General features: G+C 52.8%; 1 protein-coding gene across 4 annotated transcripts in view; it reads right to left on the reverse strand.

Annotated features, from left to right (window-relative positions):
* NIN (ninein) overlaps window positions 1–15,572 on the reverse strand; it is an 88,758-nt gene extending 73,186 nt beyond the window's left edge. For 2 of the 4 annotated variants that reach the window (XM_019550950.1, XM_019550952.1), the window contains exons 1-2: window positions 15,333–15,571; window positions 5,284–5,365 (exon numbers count right to left, since the gene is read on the reverse strand). In XM_019550950.1, the coding sequence (XP_019406495.1) occupies window positions 5,284–5,365; window positions 15,333–15,515 (265 nt within the window). In that variant the 5' untranslated portion in view covers window positions 15,516–15,571. Of the gene's footprint in view, window positions 1–5,283; window positions 5,366–15,332 lie in introns of all 4 variants that reach the window. The other 2 variants (XM_019550951.1, XM_019550953.1) reach the window with 1 other exon arrangement.
* Between the last annotated feature and the right edge of the window lie 6,630 nt (window positions 15,573–22,202).

The following is a 22,202-nucleotide window of genomic DNA, read 5'->3' on the forward strand; positions in this document are numbered from 1 at the left end:
CCCCCCCCCAAAAAATTCCTTGTCTTAAGTGCTGGGGCTTTACACCCTCCCAGAATATCTCTGGGAAACCCAGCACCCCGTCCCCCCCTGCAGACACATTTCTGCATCTGTTCGAAAACCAGCGTGGGTCACAGTGATGGGAAAGCCATAAGGATCTGGCCAAGCGGTGATGCTGCTCCGGAGTCCGGCAGCTTGTCTCAGAAGTGCCCAGACGTGCTGACCAGCTCCTATAGCCAGAAACCACTCGGGTCTCAGCAGGAACGCAGACGTGCTCCCATGCCCCAAGCACGATGCCGGCCTCCCAGAGATGTTGCCAACATGCAATGCTCGGTCTGTTTGCAGAAGCAAAATGTCCTTTCCACAGCATGGATTTGGAGGAGGACCTTCAGGGCTTTATTCCAGAATCAGTCTTCCTCTTTTAAGATACCCGGCACATACCCTGCATTCACACTAAACAGCATGCAGACAGAGCCCCTTGTAACAAAAACAGCATGAAGTGCACACGGGAAAGATTCGGGGCTTTAAAATCTACATGCGTGCAATTCCCCCCTCTCCCCTCAGTGTCTTAACTTCAGGCCCTCAACCCATGATTTCTGAGACCACTCTTGGCACAAACATCAAAGGACGATATTCCAACGCTCACCGAAAACCCAAGGCGGAGAGCAGCTTGTTCTCCAAACGCAGCTTGCTCCAGAATTAAAAGCAGCAAACGCTTCCAAATTAACCAGCTTGTCAAAGCACGTTAAAGAGATATGCCTTCCAGGCCCATACGACAACGCACCCTAGTGAAGCACGTGCCTTTTGATTACCTGTTAAGTGACAAATGTGGCTCCAAGGAGGCCTCCTCTCGAGGTAGGACAGCAGCCTGTTGGCACTCCCATGCTTCGGTTGGGTAGCAATTGCTAGCAGGATAACTCTTTAGGAACTGTTTAAAGAGCCTGAGCTTTGCAGCCAGAGGATTGCCCAATAAATGCAGAGCAGATGAATTCAGCACCCACGTGGCTGCTTCCCTCTGCATGCCAGCTCCACGCTGAGAAGCTGGAAGCGAATTCAACAAACTCAGAGCCGACCAAGGCATCAGCCTTTGTCCCCTGGCAGCATGCGGAGGGGACCGGTTGACAAGCACCGAGCAATTACACTAAGCAGAAAGCTTGTTGTGGCCAGATGTGCCACTCTGGCAGTGTCCCTTAAGCCATTTCTAGGGCTGGAAGGAGATGAAAACCCTCTGCCACATCTTGCTCAGCAAAGGGATGCTGAGGCCAACGTTCAAAGGGAAAAGTTGCACTGTTGGCTGCATGTGACCTTGCCGGGGAGCAAGGGGTTGTCTGCACTCCCCAAACAAAGCCAGGCACTGCCGGAGACTGTATTCTCCTCGCTGCTTTTGGGCAGGGTTTTTCCCCACCCCCCCACTTTAAGCCAAACAGTATGCAGAGAATAAATGACACTTCACTACAGCCCCTTTGAGAGGCAGACGGATCCAGCACTTCTACTGACATCCAGCAACCCCCTCATTAAGCTACTGCTCCTTTCTTGGCCAGCACATTGCCCACCCCTTGAAAGCCTGGAAGGGAGGGATTACACGATTTACATACAGGTGTGCTACATCAATAGGAGCTGTGAAGTGCAGATGCTAAACACTTTTCAAGTGCTCCCCATGAAGTCCAGCTGCTGTCAGCAAGAGCTGCAGGGACCCTGAAAACTCGTGCTTCATTTTATTCCACCAGGACAGGTAGGGGAGTTACCAGATGCCATGTCTAAACCCCAGGAAAGCCTGGATGACGGCCATGTCCTGCTGAAAGTGGCAGTTTTTTGGAGGAGCCGAAGAGCACGGAAACTACCTTTGATTCCCCAGCTCCTTCCTATTTAGCCCGAGACCAATTTTATTTCACGTCCAGTTAAAACAAAAGGAGAGAGGGGCCTGGGCCGGGGAACAGGCAGACAGCAGAGGGGTGCCAGGTCCTAGCTCTCTGGACTGTTGCTCCCAATTGGCTTCACTGAAGAGGACTATCTTAGTCTGTTCATCAAAAAAAAAAAAAAAAAAAGCCTCAAAAGACTAATTTGGAGTTTCGCTTGGGAACAAGAAGAAATCGAGATGCTTTGAGCACTTCAAGTTCTCCCGTTTGTCCTTACAGCTAGAAACGGTGATGCTCCTTAAAAAGGTATGAACATAGGACAGAACAGGTTCTTATTTCTCGCTGCTGTCGTGGCTGTACCCCAGGCTGCGGCCGTGGCAAATGGGATTATTCTGACACCTGGCTGCTACCTTTCTTTTGCTCCGTTGTGCAGTCTGTCTGCACCCTGAACCCTCAGCTCCCTCCAAATGCAATATGCTGGGAACCCGCTGTGCCTTACAAGGCCATCCCGCTGCTTCCCCTTAGCAAGATGCATTGTTCCTGCAGCTTTTAGGCCCTACTTGTTTCTCTAGTATGTCAAGTGTTAAATATTTCCTTTAATGAAGTCTCAATGGAGACAACTCCGGTTCCATCTCAGTTGCTTGGCCAGCTCTCTTCCCCCTCCTTAGGTCTGTGTTGCTCTATAGGTCACCTTTGTGCCGAGCTGTCCAGCTGAGCACCCCAATAGTGATGGTTGCATGGATCCTTCAAGTCTGCTTTAGTCTCAGACTGTCTCCTTGAGAGGAGAACTGGGCTGGTCACCCCCATGCCACAGCTCAGTGCTTTACCCAAAGGTGCCCTGAGCCTCACTTATTCAGTGCCCCATTCCTGGGATTTTTAGCTCCTGCCCTGTTACCCATTTCCCCACCAGCTACATGTCCCCTCCTCGGCTGGGTGCTGCAGCACTGGCTTTGAGGCAGGAAGATGACCCATTGCCGCCAGGCCTGTAATGCTACTCGTTAGCCAATCTGTCAGGGTGAGGGGAAAAGGAAAGGTCCCTATTTCACTTCCAAGTCACCTCCACCCCAAACCATGAAGCAAGGTACCCTGGGGCCATCTGCGGACCCATATCAGTGCCACAGCGAAGGCATAACGCTGTCTGTGTCCTTAATGGCTACGGCTTTGCAAGGACAGTGGAACAAGACACATGGTCACCACAGTGCTCGAAAATGGACAAGTTCCCTGCAGACTCTTCCTGTATTTCACAAGTCCCTGCACGCCACAGGGGGCTCCAGATACTGGTTTCCCTTGCAGGGAACACCCAGCTCTGAGCAAGAGTTACTCACCTCCACATCACATGAAGCCTGTCTGCTGCGGGCCATCTTGTGCATCTCCACAGTCATTCATAGAAGACCTTCATGCTCGGGTTAGGTCCACACTTTGCTGCTCCTGTCAAGACCTGCTGGAGCTGGCAGCAGCCGCCACCACCCAACCACCAAAGCTCGCCTTGGTGGTTTGGGCACCTCCGCACAAAGGGAGCAGGCGGCTGAAGGCATAGGGGTGCCCACACACCCCTTCAGCCAGCTGCCGGCAGCAGCAGAAACCTTGCCGTTAATAAGGAGGGCTCTGCCTCTGCAGAGGGACTTCGTGTCCAAGCTTGCTTGGAGCTGTGTGTGTAAATTAGGGCTACGAGGTAGCTAAGGACGCAGAAGCCACCCCTCCACAGGCTCAGCTCAGGGCAGAGACCTTGAGGGTCTATCATAAGTGGCTCCACAGGACCCCTTTTGCCGGACAGCCTTCATCTCATCTGTAGGGCGAGGATCCTTCCTGCCTGGTGTTTCTCCAGCAAGAATCGCTCCAGCAGCTAGTAGCATGCCTCTGCAGGAAAGACACTGGCTTCTCTGCAACGTGGAAGCTGCCATATGGAGCTGCAATCTGGGTGCGCATACTTGACCTTTTCCACTGCAATCAGGCAAGACAGAGCAGCAATCAGGCCAGCCCCAGGCCCCGGCCTCATCTGCATGATGGGATTTCTCCTGCAAGGTGGCACAAGGCAGGAGCACAGCCAGCGCCGTCTACAGAAGTCTACGCCAATGGTTTCTTGCTTGCTGACAGCTCAGGTCTTCTCGTGAGTCTGAACGGAGGGGTGCTCTGAAGGCCTACAGCAGTCGTTGCCAACGTTGTTAGACTCGAGGCCCCCCCTCAGAAAAACCTCAGCTCTCTGCTTTCACTTGTTTCTTGACCAAGTAAAAATAGTGGAGCCATGTAAAAATACAGCCACAACAGGACAGCATGTTTTTGATGCTCTGGATTCCTGTCTGAAATCTCCGGGTTTATCTTCTCAATCTTGTGTAAGTGTTGGCACACCTGACAGTAGTAATATTGGACAGCACCCCATGGCACCCTTAAAAGCATCTTGCAACATCCCAGGGTGCTGCAACACCCCAGCTGAGAATCACAGACCTAGACAACGAGGCAATCATTTGTCCAAACAAAGGTATGGGGCTCTTGTTGCCAGACTGAAGGTTAGGGTAAGGAAGTCAGGATCTATAGCCATCAGAGACTGGGAAGGCAGCAGCCCATGTCACCAGGCCTTCGCTCTCCCTGAAAGGATGCACTACTGGTCGCTCATCCCTCCCACTTCTGCCCATGTTCAAGGCCAAATAGCACAAGAAAGTGGCTTGTGTTTTGGGAAGGGAGAAGCTTTGTTGGGCGAGACTTGCTGAAGTTTTCAGGACACAACAGACCGGCCTGTCACTCTTCCAGTGACTGCTCATGGCCCAAACCAGGATGAGGGCCCCGCTCTGCCGGGTTGTGACCAGCATCCCTGCATCCATCTAAATGCAAGAATGCAAGCAGGAAGGAGGAGGAGATGTTACTCCCACTCTGCAAGTGGGAAGTCAACCATAGCCATTAAGTGACTTCAACACCCATGTCGCAAGGCCCAATCCTGTACCCGGGCCACACCTGACCATCTTCTCTCCCGAGCCCATCAAATGGATTGACTCCATTTCCAGCTTGGCCCCACCGCAGGGAGGACGCAGGTGTGTACAGTGTGCAATCTTTTTTCCTCGACTGGGTGTTACCACCCACCCTCCCTCAAAAGCACTGCAGTCGCTTCCTTGGGGAGACTGGAATTTGGACAGTCCATTTTAGTGCCGCAGCTGTCGATTCACCGGCACAGACAGCAGCGAGTTGGCGTCTGTATTTGTTTCTGCGGCACTTGCTGCTCTGGGGCCTGGTCTACATAAAAGCAGAAGCAAAACTCAGCGACCTGAACACTTGCTCAAATTCCACATGCCTGCCGAGGCATCTCAGTCACACGAGCAGCAGGATATAACTGCCTAACAAAGCATTTGTAAAGCCAACCAACCTCTTTCCATACCCATGAGGCCCCAGTGTCAATTCTGTCTACAGCCCCTTTCTTCGAGTGCATCAAAAGACATTTTACCTGGCTCTTGGAAGTGCTCCTCGCTTGATAAGGTTCTGGATAAGATGAGGATCAGTGCTTCTTTAAACTGGTCGAAGTGAACCTGCAGAGAAAGAAAGGACAACGTGCAAGTGAATCAATCTGCTCAGAGCACAGCTCCTGCATAAAGGCAGCAATGCTGAGCTACTCATTTCAAGCAAACAGCTCTCCATACCAAACCCAGATCCTCCAAGAGCCCCAGCATTTTAACTTAAGCAAAAGCAGTGCTGCAAGAGTCATAAGTGATCCCAAATCTTCTCTACCGAGCTTTGGGGGCAGAAGGAGAAAAACAACAGGGAACCCAAAGCTACGTCCTGTGCTCCTGCAAAGAGCCAAAGGTACCTACACATACAGGTGTGTTACACAAGGTCCCACAGCTGCCGGGGCCGAGTCAGCTGGACTCTTCTCCTGAGCAGCACTGGTGCTTCTCAATGGACGGTTCTCAGAGCATCCTTCACAACAGCGAAGGATGCGCCCCGGACACTGTCTACAAAGTGAGCTTAATTTGGACTGTCAGGAGATGTCTAGACAACCCCAGTTCCAGCCTCATTCAGCCGTGTCCCGTCTCAGCACCCAGGATGGTGGTCTCGCTGTTCTTGGTATTTAAAAGCCTCAGTTACTTAAAAAGACCCCAAGGTCTCCCTCTCTCCATCCAAGAAGGGGCTGCACAGTTCACCTTTACAGCTGTGGAGCAGGCAAGCACATCCCCGCAGGGTGCACTTTGGCAGAAGGCTACCAAAGTTTTGCAGCAAAAACTTATGGTCCTTTCTCCCCTCCGGGGAAGGACATTCATTTGCTGAGAGCCACTCTCAGTTCGGTACGCTTTCCTCAGTGCACCTCCCCTGCGGGTCGACTGCCACCACTCCACAGTAGCACAGCCATCAGAGAGTAAGCGGGGTGGTCTCCTGTTGCTACCCCAGGGAGAGACCTGCAGCCTGTTGCGGATGAAGAGTCATGAGCCATGCATGTGAACAGCCGTGATCTGCAGTCCGAGCAAGCTGGATGCTGCACTTGGGAAGCACCAGCACTTTTCTGGAGAAAGCCGGAAATGCTGCTACTTCTACCTCCTCCCAAGAGGAGAGCAACTCGCACTCACCCCGGCTGCACAGGGGACCGTGCCACTCTCACCGAAGAGGCTAGTTAGTGGCAAAGATGACCCCTACTTTACATCCCTTCTTGGGAACACTCACCTTCCCAAAGGAAGCAGAGGAGAAACGTGGTGAACCATGTGCACGCATATCCATAAACTGAATAACTAGAGATAAGAGACACCCATCCAGCCTCCCAGGCAGAACAGACTCCTCTCTCAAGCCCATCTGAGACTAGTTTTATGGTCCGTACTAATCTGTTTCATGAAACAACTGACATTTTCATGAGCACGAAGTTTCTGCTTTGAATGAAATATGGGTCTTCTAGTAGTCGCACACAAGGGGTGCTAAAGACATGCTTGACAGTCTTAATTAAAGCTTCAGATAACAACCCCCAAGATGGATGGAAGAAAGGCTCAGCTCTTGGTATTGCTGTTTCTAGGCTGCGAGACTTGAGACCACCAGCAGCACCGTACCTAGCCTCCTGATGGCCCTGCGTGAACTTTTAGCATCATTGGGCCCTCCTTCACCAGAGAATGATAATAGTAATTTAAAAAATTTCCATTTTCAGGTCCCTTTTCTATCTGGGTCCAGGGTGAAATGGCCATTTTTGGCATTTTCAGGTCCCTTTTCTATCTGGGTCCAGGGTGAAATGGCCATTTTTGGGCTCCGTTTCTGTCCAGGCCCCAGGCTCGCCCATGTCCATGTTCATCCCTGACCACTGGCAGCCAGTCCATCTTTGCTGGGTCATTGATGGGACTAGGAGGCACTAGTTTTAAACACGGTCAAGCTAAAAAGCAAGGGAGGATGGTTGCACAGCTGGCCTGAATTCATGCCTTCCCACTGCCTTTTCCTATCTGTGCCTTCCAAGAACCCCTTAAGCAGCGCTGCCCTTAACAGTTGTGGAGGGGGTGTCATGTTATCCGCAGGCATATTTCAGCATGCCACTAATTCCAGATAGCCAGGCTGCATAGCTGCAGCCAGTTTACATGGCAAGGCGGAAAAGAAAATCCCGGGACAGCTGGTGAGGTTATTTGACACAGGTCACTTGCAATCCATAGCTACCTTCAGCGAGCGCTCATCCAGCCAAAAGGAATTTGGACAGAAGTCTTAGTGTGGAATCAAGGCTCGTCTGCCCCCTCTGCAAAAATCATCCTACGGTTACGAGACTCGCAGCTCAGGTCTGGTCTACACCAGCCGAGTCAGCAGACAGGATTCACTGCAGGTGCCGCTTTATATAACGTCCGCAGGACCGAACTGTTGCTAAAACAGGGGAGTAGTGCAGGTACCAAGTGATGGCTAGGAAGCTCACTAGCAGATACACAGCGTGATCACGCTTGATGTGCCCTCCTGGCCAGCAAGAGATTTATCCTCATCGCGGCCGGTCCAGAGGGCAAAAGTAAGACTGTAAGGGCTGCCGTACCATACATGTGGCTGTCACGGCAAACAACCCAGGCGTTCTGCCACTCATCTTTAGCACAAAGAAACTCCGGACTGAGCCATTCACGTTATGCAAATGGTTGCTAGATTTTTCTTTTAAGCACATGCACAAGGAGTAATTAAACAGTTCAGAATACGCTCAGTAAAGAAACTTGTTAGAGACGCCTTCATCTGAATCTTAATTGCTGCCATTCATTTCCAGACGCTGGTGCACTTCAAAGGGCAGTTTACAGTGACGGGAGAATTTGCCTGATTAAAAAAAAAACCAACAAAAAACTTGACATTTAAACTAAATGAGCATGAATAAAAGATGAGGGAGTTAGATTAACAGCTCCCCCATGCATCATCCTTGCGAGGCAGGGAGGGGGGCTTAAACCCAGGTTGCGTGAGGAAGCTGACCTGCTGCTTCCAGCCACGACGCCTGCCTTCCCACTGCCTGTGAGCAGAAGTCGGTCAGTGTAGCTTGGGAGCTGGGGTCCTGGACAGGGCTTTGTTACCCCTGCCACGGTGCTGGCAGCAATGCCTTGAATTCCCCCGCCAAGGCTGGGGGTGGGGGAAATGCTGGAAAGTCCCAAACAATGAAAGCAGAAGCCCAAACCCTCCATGACACCCTGCTGCTTTGCCCTCGTGTAACCAGAGAGGCCCCGAGCCCATAAAAATTCACAGCTGGGCAATTACCAGGAGGTGATCCATCAAACTCTGCACCAAATTCCAGGCGGGCCGAGCAGAGCCCCGGGTGCCAATTCAGCAGGTGTAAGTGGCACATAATCCACTTTGGCTAATAAGGATTTGAAAAAGATGCAAAGATCCCATTAGACCCGTCCTCCGAGCATTGCTTGCTGCAGCTTAACTTAGTTAAGGGCCTGCTCGGGCTAAGGAACAAACTCCGGCTACGTCGGGCTGAATGGCTGGGGCCCACGGTGCTCTGAGCAAGGGAACAAAAAGACAAAAGGAGCAAAAATGCAATCAGTGATGAGTAGGAATTACGCAGGTACCTCTCCTGGCAGCAAGGGGCAGAATAGCCCCTTTCGTGCTGAGGGTAGGTGAGGATAGCCAAGGAACAGGGAACGCGAGCAAACGAGCGTATTGTTTGTACCCAACAGAGCGCTCATTGTCTGGAGGGGAGCGCAACACAACACGCCACCGCTACGGGCTGGGAGATGGTTCTGCCAAGTCAGTGTTATGCAACAGGCCGCATTTTATGAGATGTGTTAATGAAGGGGAAGGAGGGGGGAGGAAAGACCGGTGTTCCCTGTGCTGCTCCTCTCCAGCCCAGCAGCTGCGCATGGGACAGATGGCTCTCGTTCCTGCCCCACGCAGCAAATTTACCATGACCGCATCAAACAGAACCCAGATACCCGGCTTCAGGGAAGGAGCTGGCAGGGTAAATGCAGCCTGAAAAAGCAAATGCCGCAAATCAACGCCACAGTGGCATTTAAAATGCAGACTGCTGGTCCTGGGATCCGACACCGTGAGTCACAAGTCTGGTGCATTTGGGAGTGAAATGAGAGCTGCGGGTGTTCGATAAGACACACAGGGAATTCACTGAATAGCACAAAATTATAGAAGAGTCGGGCTGGCAGGGCCCTCAGGAGGTCACATCTAGTCCAACCCCCTGCTCGTGTTAGGACCAGCCCAGTCTAAAGCATCCTAGGCAGGTATGTGTCTAACCTCTGCTCAAAACTACGCCAGCTACCAGGCACCTCATCCCAAAATACTGAGAGCACCCTCACCGGATCCAGGCACAGCAGGGGGAAGAGGGAACTGTCCAAGACCAGGGCAGCGACCGCACAGATGTTGCGCAGCAAAAGGACTTTGGTGCATCGCAGGACATGCACACCGGCTTGGATCTTACAAGCGACAACTTTGAACTCAGAGGCACATGGGCAGTGGAAACCCTGTGTGCACCAAGAGGGGTTTCCTTTCATTCTTTCAACTGGCTTTTGTCTGAAGAAGAATAGTGTCAGGAAAACCACACAGGAGAAAAAAAAAACCCCTCTTCCTGTTCATGTTGCTTGTGCAGCCTTGACTGTTTGGATGAAAACCCTCCCTGACCATACATTTCTCAGAGGCCACCCTGGTCAAAAGGTTCAGAGTTAGGCCAATGCAATGGTTAAAAATGACCCCCCCAAACCAAATGTGCACAAGAGGTTGGGCTGGAGGGCTCCTAAGCCTATGCAAGCTCTTCAAGGACGACTCAATTTTAAGGTGACAGCACCGCTTCTGCAGCTATTTGGGGCTTTATTGGCAGCAGGTTAGGAGGTTTCCGGTGTCTTTGTAGTTGTGCAGCACAGTGGATTGCGTAGTTTCAGGGCTCGGCTAGACAAGGGCTTATATGGGATGACTTGGGCAGGGATGACCTTGCCTTGAGCAGAGAGCGGGCCTAGATGTGACCTCCCCAGCTCCCTTCCAGCCCTACTTTCCATGACTCTAAGCAGTCCACCATGTTGTGCAGCCGCCAGGCTGTCATGAACAGCCATCGCAGTATTTATTAAGGAGTGATACAGCTCAAGAAATTTGACAGGTAGTAACAACGCGTTGCTTATGAGCCAGAGATCCAAACCAGCCCCAGTGGCCCTATGCAGTGCCAAATGCCCAGGAAAACAACCAGCCCTGTCCTCCGGGATTGCAAGTACTGCCTCTGTGGGGCAGACAAACTACTGGGTGGGAAAACCATAATGGGAAATAGCTGGGCTTGTGCCTCTCAAGAGCTGTTTTGCAAATCCATCTGCGTGTTTTACTATCCCATGCAAACATTCGACTGCAAGGCACAGGCAAGGGAGACTAGACAATATTTTACTCTCCCATCCATAGCATCATCTTGGTCCCAGGTGAGAAGATTTTTTCAAGTACATCCAAAGGAAACAGCAGTCACATGCCAATATGTACATAGCTAGGAGAGCCCATTTCCCTACAGTAATCAGAGGCTAATTGAACGGTAGGCTGTTGAGTGTTCCCAAGACCAATTTTAGAGAGGAAGTTTCCTATAAACTAGTGCCCTGATTAGCACTAAAAGGGAAACATCCCTGTGTCAAACTGCTTGCTGTTTTCCACTCTTCACCTGCATAATACAAATCAGCAGCCTTCACATCGCTGGAGTCCCCCACGGGGAAAGAGGACCGGCTTCTTCTCTCTTGTTCCTTATTCTTTACAGAAGATCCCTGACTTGAAGGCATAATCCTCTGTCTGTGAACTCGCAACAACCAATTGGAAAGGCACAGGGAGGGCTTCCAGCACACAGGAAATGGGATGGGAGGCTCTTTGAAAACAAAGCCCCCATTTGATATGCAAAAAAGCACTGAAGAGGAGCGCAGGAGGTTGTCACAGTCCTCCGGGCTAAGAAGGGGTTCCTGGAGGGCCCCCCATGTTTGTCCTCAAAAGGTGAGTTGCAAAGGGAGCTCTCCTGTTGAAGTGCCTTTATGCAGGCCTCAGATCCGATATCCAGCCTCCAGCCAAACAGGCCACAGGGGACAGTCATCTGCCGCGGACTGCAATTTTTCAGCCTTGCCAACACAACAGTTTTGCACAGATATAGCTGAGGGCGGCAGCCATGCAGCTGGACTCCAGCCAGTTTACGCTACAGGGCATGCTGGGGAGTGACACCTGCAACGAAAGCCCCCAGACCAGACCACGTGCTAGGCTGCCCATGCCAGGATAAGGCACCCCTGGTTAGCACTGGTTGAGCCTCACCCAACTATACCATGCATTAGAAGCACAGCCTGCCGGATTCTCAACCCCACCTGAAGTGCAAACCCCACTCGAGTCCCAATGCTTATGGCTGGCACTGCCTGCTGGGTAGCGCTGCCCATTTCTGATGCAACAGTCGTAATTAGTTGTGAACACGGGGCCATCAGCAATCGTCTTCTAATGCCAGCAGCTACATTTCCAGCAGGCACGAGGACCTGCACCCCGCAGAGGAATTCCAGGAGCGACTTCAAGCACTGCCTTTGTGCATCACGGCATTAAGAACAGATATTTCCTGTTGCGTTTGCTTTACTGAAAGACAAGCGGCAGGATTCGCATATAAAGCGAGCCTTGCCACAAAGACGGGGCACTGGTTAATCCTTGGAGTCTCAGGCAGCAGCAGAGAAAGCGGTGTTTGCTCAAGCACATTCAATTAAGCTGACAGAATTCCAGGTAACCACCGACTACATCGAGAGCTGTATTTGTTATGGGCATTGCTGTTTAACTTTCATCACCGGAGGGCTGAGCAAACACCCTGCTGCTTGCCAGGACTCTGTGCAGTCCCTATCGAGGCAAAAGCATGCCAAGCTGCTGATCCACCGACCGGCTGGCCCGTCTCCCCCTTGCCCCACCATGCCTGGGAAAGACGCACAAACACAAGAGGTCATGCCACGATGAGCACCCATCTCCGAGCTTGGAAAATGGCACGCTGACTGCTATCCTCTTGACAACCTTCCTAGGAAACCCCTGAGGATTTCAGAACCGTTAAATCAGGCTCCTACTTAGACATGGACCATTGATGGTATCAGCTCGGGTGTAAGCCGGGGCGTGTGAGGAAAGGCTGGAGACGAAGATTACAGGAACCCTCTGCAAGTCGTAAGACTGTAATTGCGAACGGTCCCCAAAGAGAAGGGACACAGTTCCTGAGCTCTTCCATACCCTCAGGAAAGCTTCAGAAGATTAAGCATGTTGTTACAACCCTGCAAGAGTGACTCAATCCTCATGATAGCCTTTAATAAGAGCCCCTCCATTTGTCTGGACCAAGTGTTTACCGCATGCCATTTCCATCCCAAACTATCTCGCCTGCAACCGTGTTGTCATCAAACAGGGTATCTCCCTTCTGGTTTCAGCTCTGCTCTCACCGCCCAGGCTGTTTGAGGCACTAGGGTTACCCCGAGGCATCCTTTCCTTTTTCCTGTCTGCCTGGATAGCCTGGCAAAGACCAAGCCAGGTGACAGCACCTGAACTGGAGAGGCTTCAGCCCAACTGTGGTGTGGAAAGGAACTGGGACTTGCACAAATGCCAAGCTGTAATTGGAAAGGTCAGCAATTTCCTCTCGCATCTGCTAATGCATTGTCAGTAAGAGAATTGCAACTCAATCGGGAATGTGGGGAAAGGAAGTGGTGTTTTTTTTTTTTAAAAAAAGGCAAAATGGGCTTGGGGAAAAACAGCCAAATCCAATGATAGCTCGGTCCTTTCCTGGAGCAGAAGCAGCCTGACTTCCTTCCTTTCTTTGGTTGCTTTTACTTATCAGCAACTGGATTTTCCAGGAGTTTGCAAAGCAAAGGAGTTTCATGCAGAGGAGCCTTGTTTTCAGGGGAACAGGGGTCAGGCAGCCCCGTGGCAAGGGGATGCTTGATGAGGCACCACGCTGCAAGTGGTTCAATGTTCACCATGCTGACATTTAAGTCTACAAGGGAACTGCCCCATCATAATACTGCTCTAAAACGCAAGGAGCATTCACTTGTATGACAGGTGTTGCAAGCAAGCTGGGAGCTGCGCGTGCACCTGCAGTTGCCGGCAAGAGGGAAACACTGTTATGGGCAGAGCCCACAAGGAACAACAATTCACATCCTGCAGCTCCTCCCCTACATGATTTACACTCACGACTGTGGTGCAGCTCCAAAAGCTCCTGCTGCTCATCATACAGCAGCGGGGGATACAATGGACCGCAAAGAGAAAAGATTAAAGCCGTGGCTGAAGGTAGCTTGGCTTTGGTCATTTGTCTTTAAAAACATCATAAAAGCAGGGAGCTCCCATCAGCTGGAAGGTCACCACAGCTGCAAGTTATAGGATTTCTTCCCGCACAGGGGTTTTGCTGTCTCGGAAAAGCAGTAAGGGGGAAAACTATTATGTCTACCTATATTTAACTCTAACCACATCCACCGCGAAACAAAGCACGGGGACTAGCCTGGGGAATGAACAAAGAATTGCAGCCTTTTGGACACTTCCAACCTTGCTTCTTGAATGCCCTATAAGGGCCTGTCTGCACAAAGCTTTTCTCCACTGATCTCTGGAGCAGATGTAAGCAGCTGTACCTGAGATAACAGCACTTTCAACAAGATGAAGCTTTTCAGCCTGTGTCCGTGGGTGCTTGTTAAAAGTGTTATTACCTGATGTACAAGATGAAGCTTTTTAACCTGTGCCTATTAAAGATCAGAGGGAACCCAGGTTGCAAGCAGCTTGAAGAGTATCAACACATAACACAGCACCAGTTCAAAGCCACTCAGCAGAGTTTGCATGCCAATGAGACCCAAATTTTCATGCAAGGGTTAAAGCAGAAAGCTGTTCCCACAGCACAGCAGGAAGGAAGTGATTCTTGAGCCATTCTCACCCAGTGAGAAAACTTCTGAAATCTTGAGAAATGCATTGAGTAGCGACACACTTTCCTCCCTGTCACCAATTCCCCTTTCAGCAAGCTCACTCTAGTTCAAGTGAAGCCACCAGACAGAGCAGGCCAGTTCATTACAAGAAAGATGATGCCAGAATGGAGTCGCTTTTGGCTCAGGCCAAGGGTAGGTTGGAGTCACTGCACTCATGGGTCACTACCTGTTCCAGCAGAGAAAAGCACCCTCCTTCCACCACCCAAGAACAGCAGGGCACTTAAGTCCCCAAGGCAGATGCAGTGCATTAGGGAATAGGCTAGTGCAAGCCTCAGTTTACTATAGTGCAACACTAGCAGAAGCTGCATAGCAGGGCTTCTCTTCTTGCTTTCTGAACAGGGAGTTCAGCTCATTCTTTCCTTTGCTTCTTTTCCTGCAAGAGGACACTAATGTATGGCATGGCTGGGATTTTGTAAAGCAGGGTGTCAAACATAGGGCCCGCAGGCTGGATCCAACCCATGGAGCCATGCGATCTGCTCCTGGGGCTACTGGACTAGCCTGGGTCTCGCACACTGACCCTGGCGCCTCTCATGCTGAAGACTGCACAGGGGATCAGTTTAGGCACATGCTTCACTGATTCAGCCTGCATGCCATAGCCAGTGGACACCTCGCACTGGGCTAGGGGCCCTGTGCAGAGTCAGCCCTGGGGTTGGCACATGCTGCATGCACGGTATCTGGCACAGGGAGCCGGCATGGAGCGCATGGTCCAGGTGGCACTGCGCTGGACCCAGAGCCAGTTCACGGGGCACTCCACGGAGCACACACCCCACACACGTCCTGTGCTGTGTGCAACATTTGCAGATGGTCCGGTCCCATGCACCACTGGGACTCACATGGGGTACATGCTGCCTGTGGAAAGAGAGCTGGGCCTAGGTTGCATGCAGTACTTGCCTGCAGCGCTAGGTCCAGCTCACACACCCCGTGAAGGCCCTGGGCTGGTGTGTGGACCATGGGCAGGACCTAGCAGGGGAGTGGGTCCCACTCCAGCCAACAGAGAGGTTCAGGGAGGCCCATCAGTGATACCGCAGGCTCACAGCCCCCTGGACATGTCACACTGCTGCCCCCTCTCCTCCTCCCCAGAACTGCCTGGCCAAGCTGTGCTCGCAGAGCCCTGCCTGGACTCCCCTGCTCGCCCTCCCCAGGGGCCTGGCCTTACCCTGCCGAGAAGGTTGCCCTGAAGGAGGGTCTGCTGCAGCGCGGGAGCCACCTCTTCGAGGTGCAGCATGTGGCACAGGTCGGTGAGCTCCTCCTGTCCCAGGGACCCCGTGCCGGTGCTGTCAAAGCTGTCGAAGAGCTCCTTGAGGCGGGCTTCATACTGGTCTTGCTCGGCTTCATCCATCCCATAGCCTCCCACGCTCACCTGCGGGGGAAGAGAAAGAGAGAGGAGGTGAGCAGGGGCGCGGGGGGAGGGTGCACACATCAGCATGCCAAGCAGCAGAAGTCAGGGGCCATCACTGGGTGAGAGAACAAGCTGTGTGCTGCCCTGGCTGCTTCTGCTTCCTCTCGGGAGAAACCCAGTCATCATCAACTCAGTGGATTCCAGCATAGGCCACCAGCAAAGCCTCTTCTCCACATAGCCTGCTGCTGCAAGCATGGCTATCTGCACCAAGAGGTGGGGGCTGAAAGGATCTCAGACACCCTCAGATACTCCAAAGCCAGCCCAGTTAGCAAGGAGCTGGCTGGAGACAGAGACATAAAGAAACCAAATGATGATCCTAAGATCCATCTCCTTGGGATGCACTCCCAACTCTTAGAGAGACTTAAAGCTCTGGGATCGACTAGAGGGGAGTTTCACCCCCAGTTCAATTTTAAAAAAGCCCAACTCAGCCCCTGCTAGAGCCTTATTAACCTCCAACAGCTGGCAAAGCATCTGGCATAAGTCTTATGCTGCCCTCTCTTCCGCAAGCTGTCCGGGAGGAGCCCACCCCGCAGATGCACCCCGTCTGCAGCCTGGATGACCGGATCCCAGCGGCCCACCGCCGCTCAGGCGTGCCACAAGGAGGGCGTCATTCAGCTGCGGGCCCAGGTGTCGCATCCCGGCCCTGCTCAGCCAAACAAAGCGCCCAGTTCAGCAGAGACTCGGCAGATCGTTACTGCAGGATGCGCAGGGGAGACAGCCGCGCAAGGCCCCGAATGAGTCAGGTTGATGCAAGGAGCCTCCCTGTTTACATGATAGCACTTGCCGCTTCGCACTGGCTCCTTGTGAGGCGGCTCATTTTGCTTGGCTGGGGAAAAGCAGAGGAGATGAGGCAGGGAAAATTGCTCCCCAGGGAAGCATTTGCTCCCTGGGCACTTTAGGTAATGTCTTGTCTGCATTAGCGAGAAGAAAAACAATGTTCCAGGCAGAACTGGCGCCGACTGTCAATCCAAAAAGGAGAGCAAGGCTCGTGCATACATTTCTGGAGCCTGTCGGCTCCTATTGCAGCACTGCCCTTTGCCTCCTGTGCCCTTTGCCCCTGCCTCTGCATTATTTAGGCTGCATGTGCAGATGCGCTGTGAGCATCTCTGGCAGCAGGGTACCAAGCAGCCTTTTATCCAAAGCACTGCATCAGTGCTCTGCCCAGGCTCCCTTGTTTCTAATCCCCTCTCTCTGCTCGTCTACACACAGGTGGGAGCAAACAGCACCAGGAAGCACTTGTGCCAGCAGAAACAGGGCTATGAAGGATGTCTTCGCAAGGGAAGGAAACCACCTCCCGCCACCCTATCCCCACCCCAGCTCTCTGCACCCTAGAGAAGGTGACTTGCCTCCTTTTGCTTTGCAAGCAGCTGGAAAGCTGAAGTCTACAACAAAGAGGCAGAAAGCAGGCGGCTAGAGCCTAGTGCCTCATTAAAGCATCTCCTGTACAAACACCTCTCCTCTAGGGAGCCAGCGCTTCCAGGCCTGTCTCCTGTCTCAGAAGACAATCTAGCCAGGCCAAGAACAGCTCCTGGACTCAGTCTGCCCTCAACACCAGAGACCACCCCCCGAGGGCAGACCCCAACATGCAGCACCTGGCCACCGTGGGTCAACTTTGCATTGCTGCCTCAAGCCACTAAAAGGAGCGCTGTCTTCTCAACAAGAGCCCTGCCACGGCTGTGGATCATTAATGCCAAGGGCTGCGAAGCAGCAAGCCAAGGCTTGTGCAAGATGAGCCCTTCCTGAAAGGGCTGCGGAGCTGAACAAAGCTCCCGGCTCTGAAAACCAACCCGGCCACGTAACACCTTGGCAGCGCAGCATGTGCCGCTGTCCTTTAGAAAAGCAAAGCCCAGGAGTTTTAGTGGCCTCAGTACAACTCCCCAGGGGGTTCTCCCTTCCCTATAGTCAGGGGGGAGGTTTTTTCTAACCTCATCTCAGACAGCAGTTATCCAACTGTGTTCTTTAATAACCTAAATAACCCTTTTTCCCATCTAATTGGGACACAAAACAAATTTCCTGCAGCAGGAATGAAAAAAAAAACAACCCGCTGCCACAGATTCATGCTCCATTCAACCTGGTTCAAGTGTTTCCATCCCCTCTGGCAGCATTAAAATGATGCCAGCAAGATCCTGCTATGATGCAGCCTCTGTTATGTGGGGCCTCACTAGGTTTCTTCCTGTCCTCATGGTCTGGGATGAGCAATGGCTCCTCGTGGCTGCAAGGGCTTCCTGAACGTGGCAGCCAGGCTCTCGGGGTAGAACAAGAGCCGTGGCAGGTCTCTTCTTGAAAAAAAGACCGTGGCTTGAGGCATCAATGCAAAGTTGACCCACAATGACCAGGAGCTGTGACATAGCTGTGCATTGGGGTCTGCCTCGCAGCAGGGGGTGGTCTGGTAACAAGGACAGACCGAGTTCAGGAGCTGTCCTTGGTCCGGCTAGATGGCGTGGCATGGCTACTTGTGTTCTTGTGCACGTTTAATGAAGCTCGGTCACGCTGCTGCTTCTCGAGTCAAAGGCAGGGCCGTCAGCCTGGGTCCTGCCCCGTCGAGCTCAAGCAGAACTGCTTCACACTGCTGCTGGCTCCAGGAGGCACCATCAGATGCTCCAGGCTAGTTGCAGACACTTTGCCCACACCCAGCTCAAAGTCACCAACATGGCAAGAGGTTTTGTGTGGCACGATAAAGCTAGGGTGCTGAGCTAGACCTCTAAAACCTTCTCCATCCAGCCCCACGAAGACCCCCCCAGCCAAGCCTGGAGAACACCCATCTTCTCCCTGCTCCGCCACTACAGGCTCCCTGCCACCCCAGCCACAAAACTGTCGTGTCAAAGGACACCTTTGTTTTTCATTAGCAAATGCCCGAGCACTGCTGACATCAGCCCCCAAAAGGCATCCTTGAGTGAGCACGGGGAGCTGGGCGCCTGGCCAGCGATGCCATTAGACCCAGCGAGCGTTTCAGCTGCAACAAAGAACCGAGTCCCTTCGACCTTCAGAAACTGGAGGGGACGGGCCACGTCCTGGGCACCTCGGTCTTCACTCCCCACTGCCCTAGTGCAGCCACCTACACCCCTGCATGCTGGGAGATGAGCACACAGCAGGGGGATCAGCTCCCTGTGGAGTAGATGCAGGGGTCCCTCCATGCCCTGCCCTTGGCATCACTCTCACGGGTCATTGCAGACCAGGGAGGAGAGGCCAGCGCCGGCAGCCAGGATTGCAATCCACAGCCCGTCAGTCACAGCCAGCAGCATTCCCAGGGCACTGGCTGTGACACCGCTGGAGGCCACCGTGCAGGTGGAGATGTCCCAGTCAGCAGACCTGGCCTGGGAGGCAGCATGGGTGGCTACGCACGACTTCCTTCAGAGACACTGGCATGGGCAGCAACGGACCTCTTCAACGCACCAAGGACAGTCACAAACACTTCCTTCCCACCCAAGCATGACGGCAGCAGAAGTCCTCAGCCCTCTCCTCTGCCTACACCCCCGCAGGCAGCTTTGCCTCCATCAGCTGGGGCAGCTGCAATCAGACAAGGCACGGGAAAGCCCCCGTTTATAAAGAGGGGGTGGTTTCCAAAAGCTCCCAACCATCAGGTTCCAAGACGTGCCCCAATTATTTGCATCACAGCAGGACCCCAAATCGGGGATCGGGGGCCTTTTGCCTGGGCACGACACACAGACCCACGTTGCAGAGACTGCCCCCGCTCAGAAGAACGAGACAACAGGTGGGTGCAGAGCACGGAGCCGAGGAAACAGTGAGACAAACAGCGAGACAAACGTGATTAGCCCAGTACGCAGTGGTTGCAGCACGCCAGCTGTCCAGCATTACAGCCACGAGGTGGGGAGGGGGTTAAGGGAGGCGCTGACAGCAAGCTGCTGCTGACTGGGCATGGGAGAAGGTGCGTGCTAGGCAGGATGTGACCCTTGTCTTGGTGACCGGACCCTGGTGAGCTTTCAGATACCCCGTGCAGGGCCTATGGAGAGCTCGCTGTAAGGAAAGAGCAGGGTCTCTGCATTTCTCCAGCTCCAGGGGATGCTTGCACGTGACTTTTACACTTACACACACACACACACACACACACACACACACTTCATGCTTTCTGAAGACCTCAACAGGCAAATAACAAATAGACAAACTGAGCTCATCTGCCTGCAGTCTAGTCATCATCATGCCCCCCACCATGGGCAGCAAGGCTGGGGCACCTTGCAGCCCCTGGCCCGCTCAACCCCAATGCCGAATCCTGTCTCCTGCACGCAATGCACAGCTGCCTCCTGGCCCCCCTCTGAATTATTCAGCAGGGCTTAAAAGGCTCCTACCTGACGAGCTCACAGCCACCCCGCGACAGCGAGGCTGAAAAGGAGCGTGCGAGTCATCACCGAGCAGTCACAATAATGAGGTCACGCACATCGGAGCGCTGCGCTAGCACCGCTCCGAACACCAGCAATTTCAAGGGCAGAAGCCGACTCTTCGGGTCAGAGCCGAGAGTTGTGCTTGCCTGGGGTGGGGGTGGGAGGGCGACAGGAGGGAAGGAAGAGTGGCAGGGTGGAGAGGGCCTTGCAGGGGGGAACAAAACAAAAATACAAAGCCAGAGTGAAACCCAGGCCTTTCATCTCCCCTCCAGATGGTCCGGCAGCTGAGCTGCAAGATGGAATGTCTGGATTGTTTCATTGCTCCCCGTCCTCGTGCATAATAATAGCGACCGCGTGAGCCGTGCTCAGACACAACCGATAAGGAGTCGGCAAGGCCGGGGACCAGTCTCGAGCTGGGAGAGGCAATCTCCCAGTTGAGCACCAAAAGCAGGAGTGGGGCATTGGATGGCAAGTCTCTTTGCTCCTCAGCCCATCACCTGTAGTGACACCATGCAAGTCCTTGCAGCCCCTCCCCAAACAGGCAGGAAAAGGAGGCAAATATTTTGCTCAAAGACAAGGAAGGCAGTTGCTTTCCAGGGCTAATAACTCATCTCAAGTCTCTGATGAAGTCACCAAGGACTAAGAAAAGCAGAAGTCCCAACAAGTGCATATTGTAACACATGTCAGCAAGCATCAAGGAAGTTTTGGGGGAGCTTCTTAGGAGAAGACAAGTCGAGGAAAATGCTCGAAATGATGCCCAACATGGGCTCAGAGGCTTGTAGCTTTTCCTTACGGTAAAGGATATGGTTAGGAGACCCATCAGCTGCATGGAGAACAAAAGGGATCTCAACTGAGGCAAGTAATTCAGCCTCATCTCCAAAGTCCAGACCCCCCAGGTTAAAGCTATGCTCTCGAGAGCCTCCGATAACCTCCACAACAGATGTTGCAGAGACTTGACAGCACTTCCCAGCTAAATTTAACTCTAACAATATAGGGTCAAAAGAGAGGACTTGGGATCCAGCTTCAGATATTGAGCATTTTGAATCCAGATCAAACTTCAAACCCAAGCGTACAACTAATGAAAGGGTAGACGACCTGGCCAGCACCATCAAGTCCGAATACTACAATTAGCACAGCACAAACGAACGCTGCCCTGGCAAGCCTGTAATTACTGGAGCAACGTTACTACAAGAGGAAAACCAAGCAGTGCGCTCGGCTCTCTTTCCAAAGAAACACCGCTCACTTGTGATTTAAATATGGCCTAGCAAAAGGAAAATTCATCCAGCTGAGGTCTGAGACCCCCCCCTCTCTCAGGTGCCACAACACACCTTAATATTTTGAATATATTTGATTAAAAATAGCAAAACACCTGTCCTCAAGGAGTCGACCCTCTTTCAAAAAGCCACCAATGAAGGCAAATGTATGCATTTGCCATTGTTCTTCAATGCTTTCTCAAGCCGAATGATCGGCAGTTAGACAATCACAGGTTCCCGTTAGAAAGCTGACTCATAAACCACCATCAAAACAAGTGCATTATTGTCGGAAGACAAGTGGCCATTTCGGTAAGGGTCTTCCCCCCACGAAGAGCGAAGAGCGCAGCATGATGGATGAAACTGTGTCTCCGTGCATAGAGTTCGCTATAGGAATAACGTGCGCATCACCTGGCCAACCAACCCCGCATGCTTTTACTTTTTATTTTTAGCCTGACTTGACAAGATGCTGAAGCGGCAGGTATTTGAGTTCTTGCCAAAAGCGGTGTGCCCGGGTCCCCTTACCTCAAGTCATTATCTCCTTCCATTAATGAACTCTTCTCGCCTACCTGGGCATCACCCCGTCAGCATAACCCACTGCTTACCCCAGCCTATGTGCTACAGACCCAGCTTTTCATTTCGGAGCAACGCACAGAATGAGATCGCGTCGGCGTCAGCAGCGAGTCCCTCCAAAGCATCAGACAATACAAAAAAAAGCAGCGGGCAGAGAAGCCCCCAAAAAAGAGCAAGGCGAGGAAGCGAGCAGCACCCAGGAGTGAGGAAATCACCCTCCAACATACCAGCACTGGCACCTCCCCACGGGGCGCCCCAGGGATTTGCGCAGTCCAGTACCGTGCCCCTCCAGGCCAGGGCTCAACCCGGGCGCGGGCCGGAGGAGTCGGGGGAAGGGGCCGCCGGAGACGGCCTCGAGAGCGTCGCCCCGGCCCCTCACCTGCCCGCGACGCCTCCCAGCGCCATCACGAAAGCCGGCCTCGAAAGGCAGCTCCACGCCGCGGCCCGCGGGCCCCGGGCCGGCCCGC

This window comes from Crocodylus porosus, unplaced genomic scaffold (genome assembly GCF_001723895.1).
Source record: "Crocodylus porosus isolate Cpor-Errol unplaced genomic scaffold, CroPor_comp1, whole genome shotgun sequence".
NCBI lineage: Eukaryota > Metazoa > Chordata > Crocodylia > Crocodylidae > Crocodylus > Crocodylus porosus.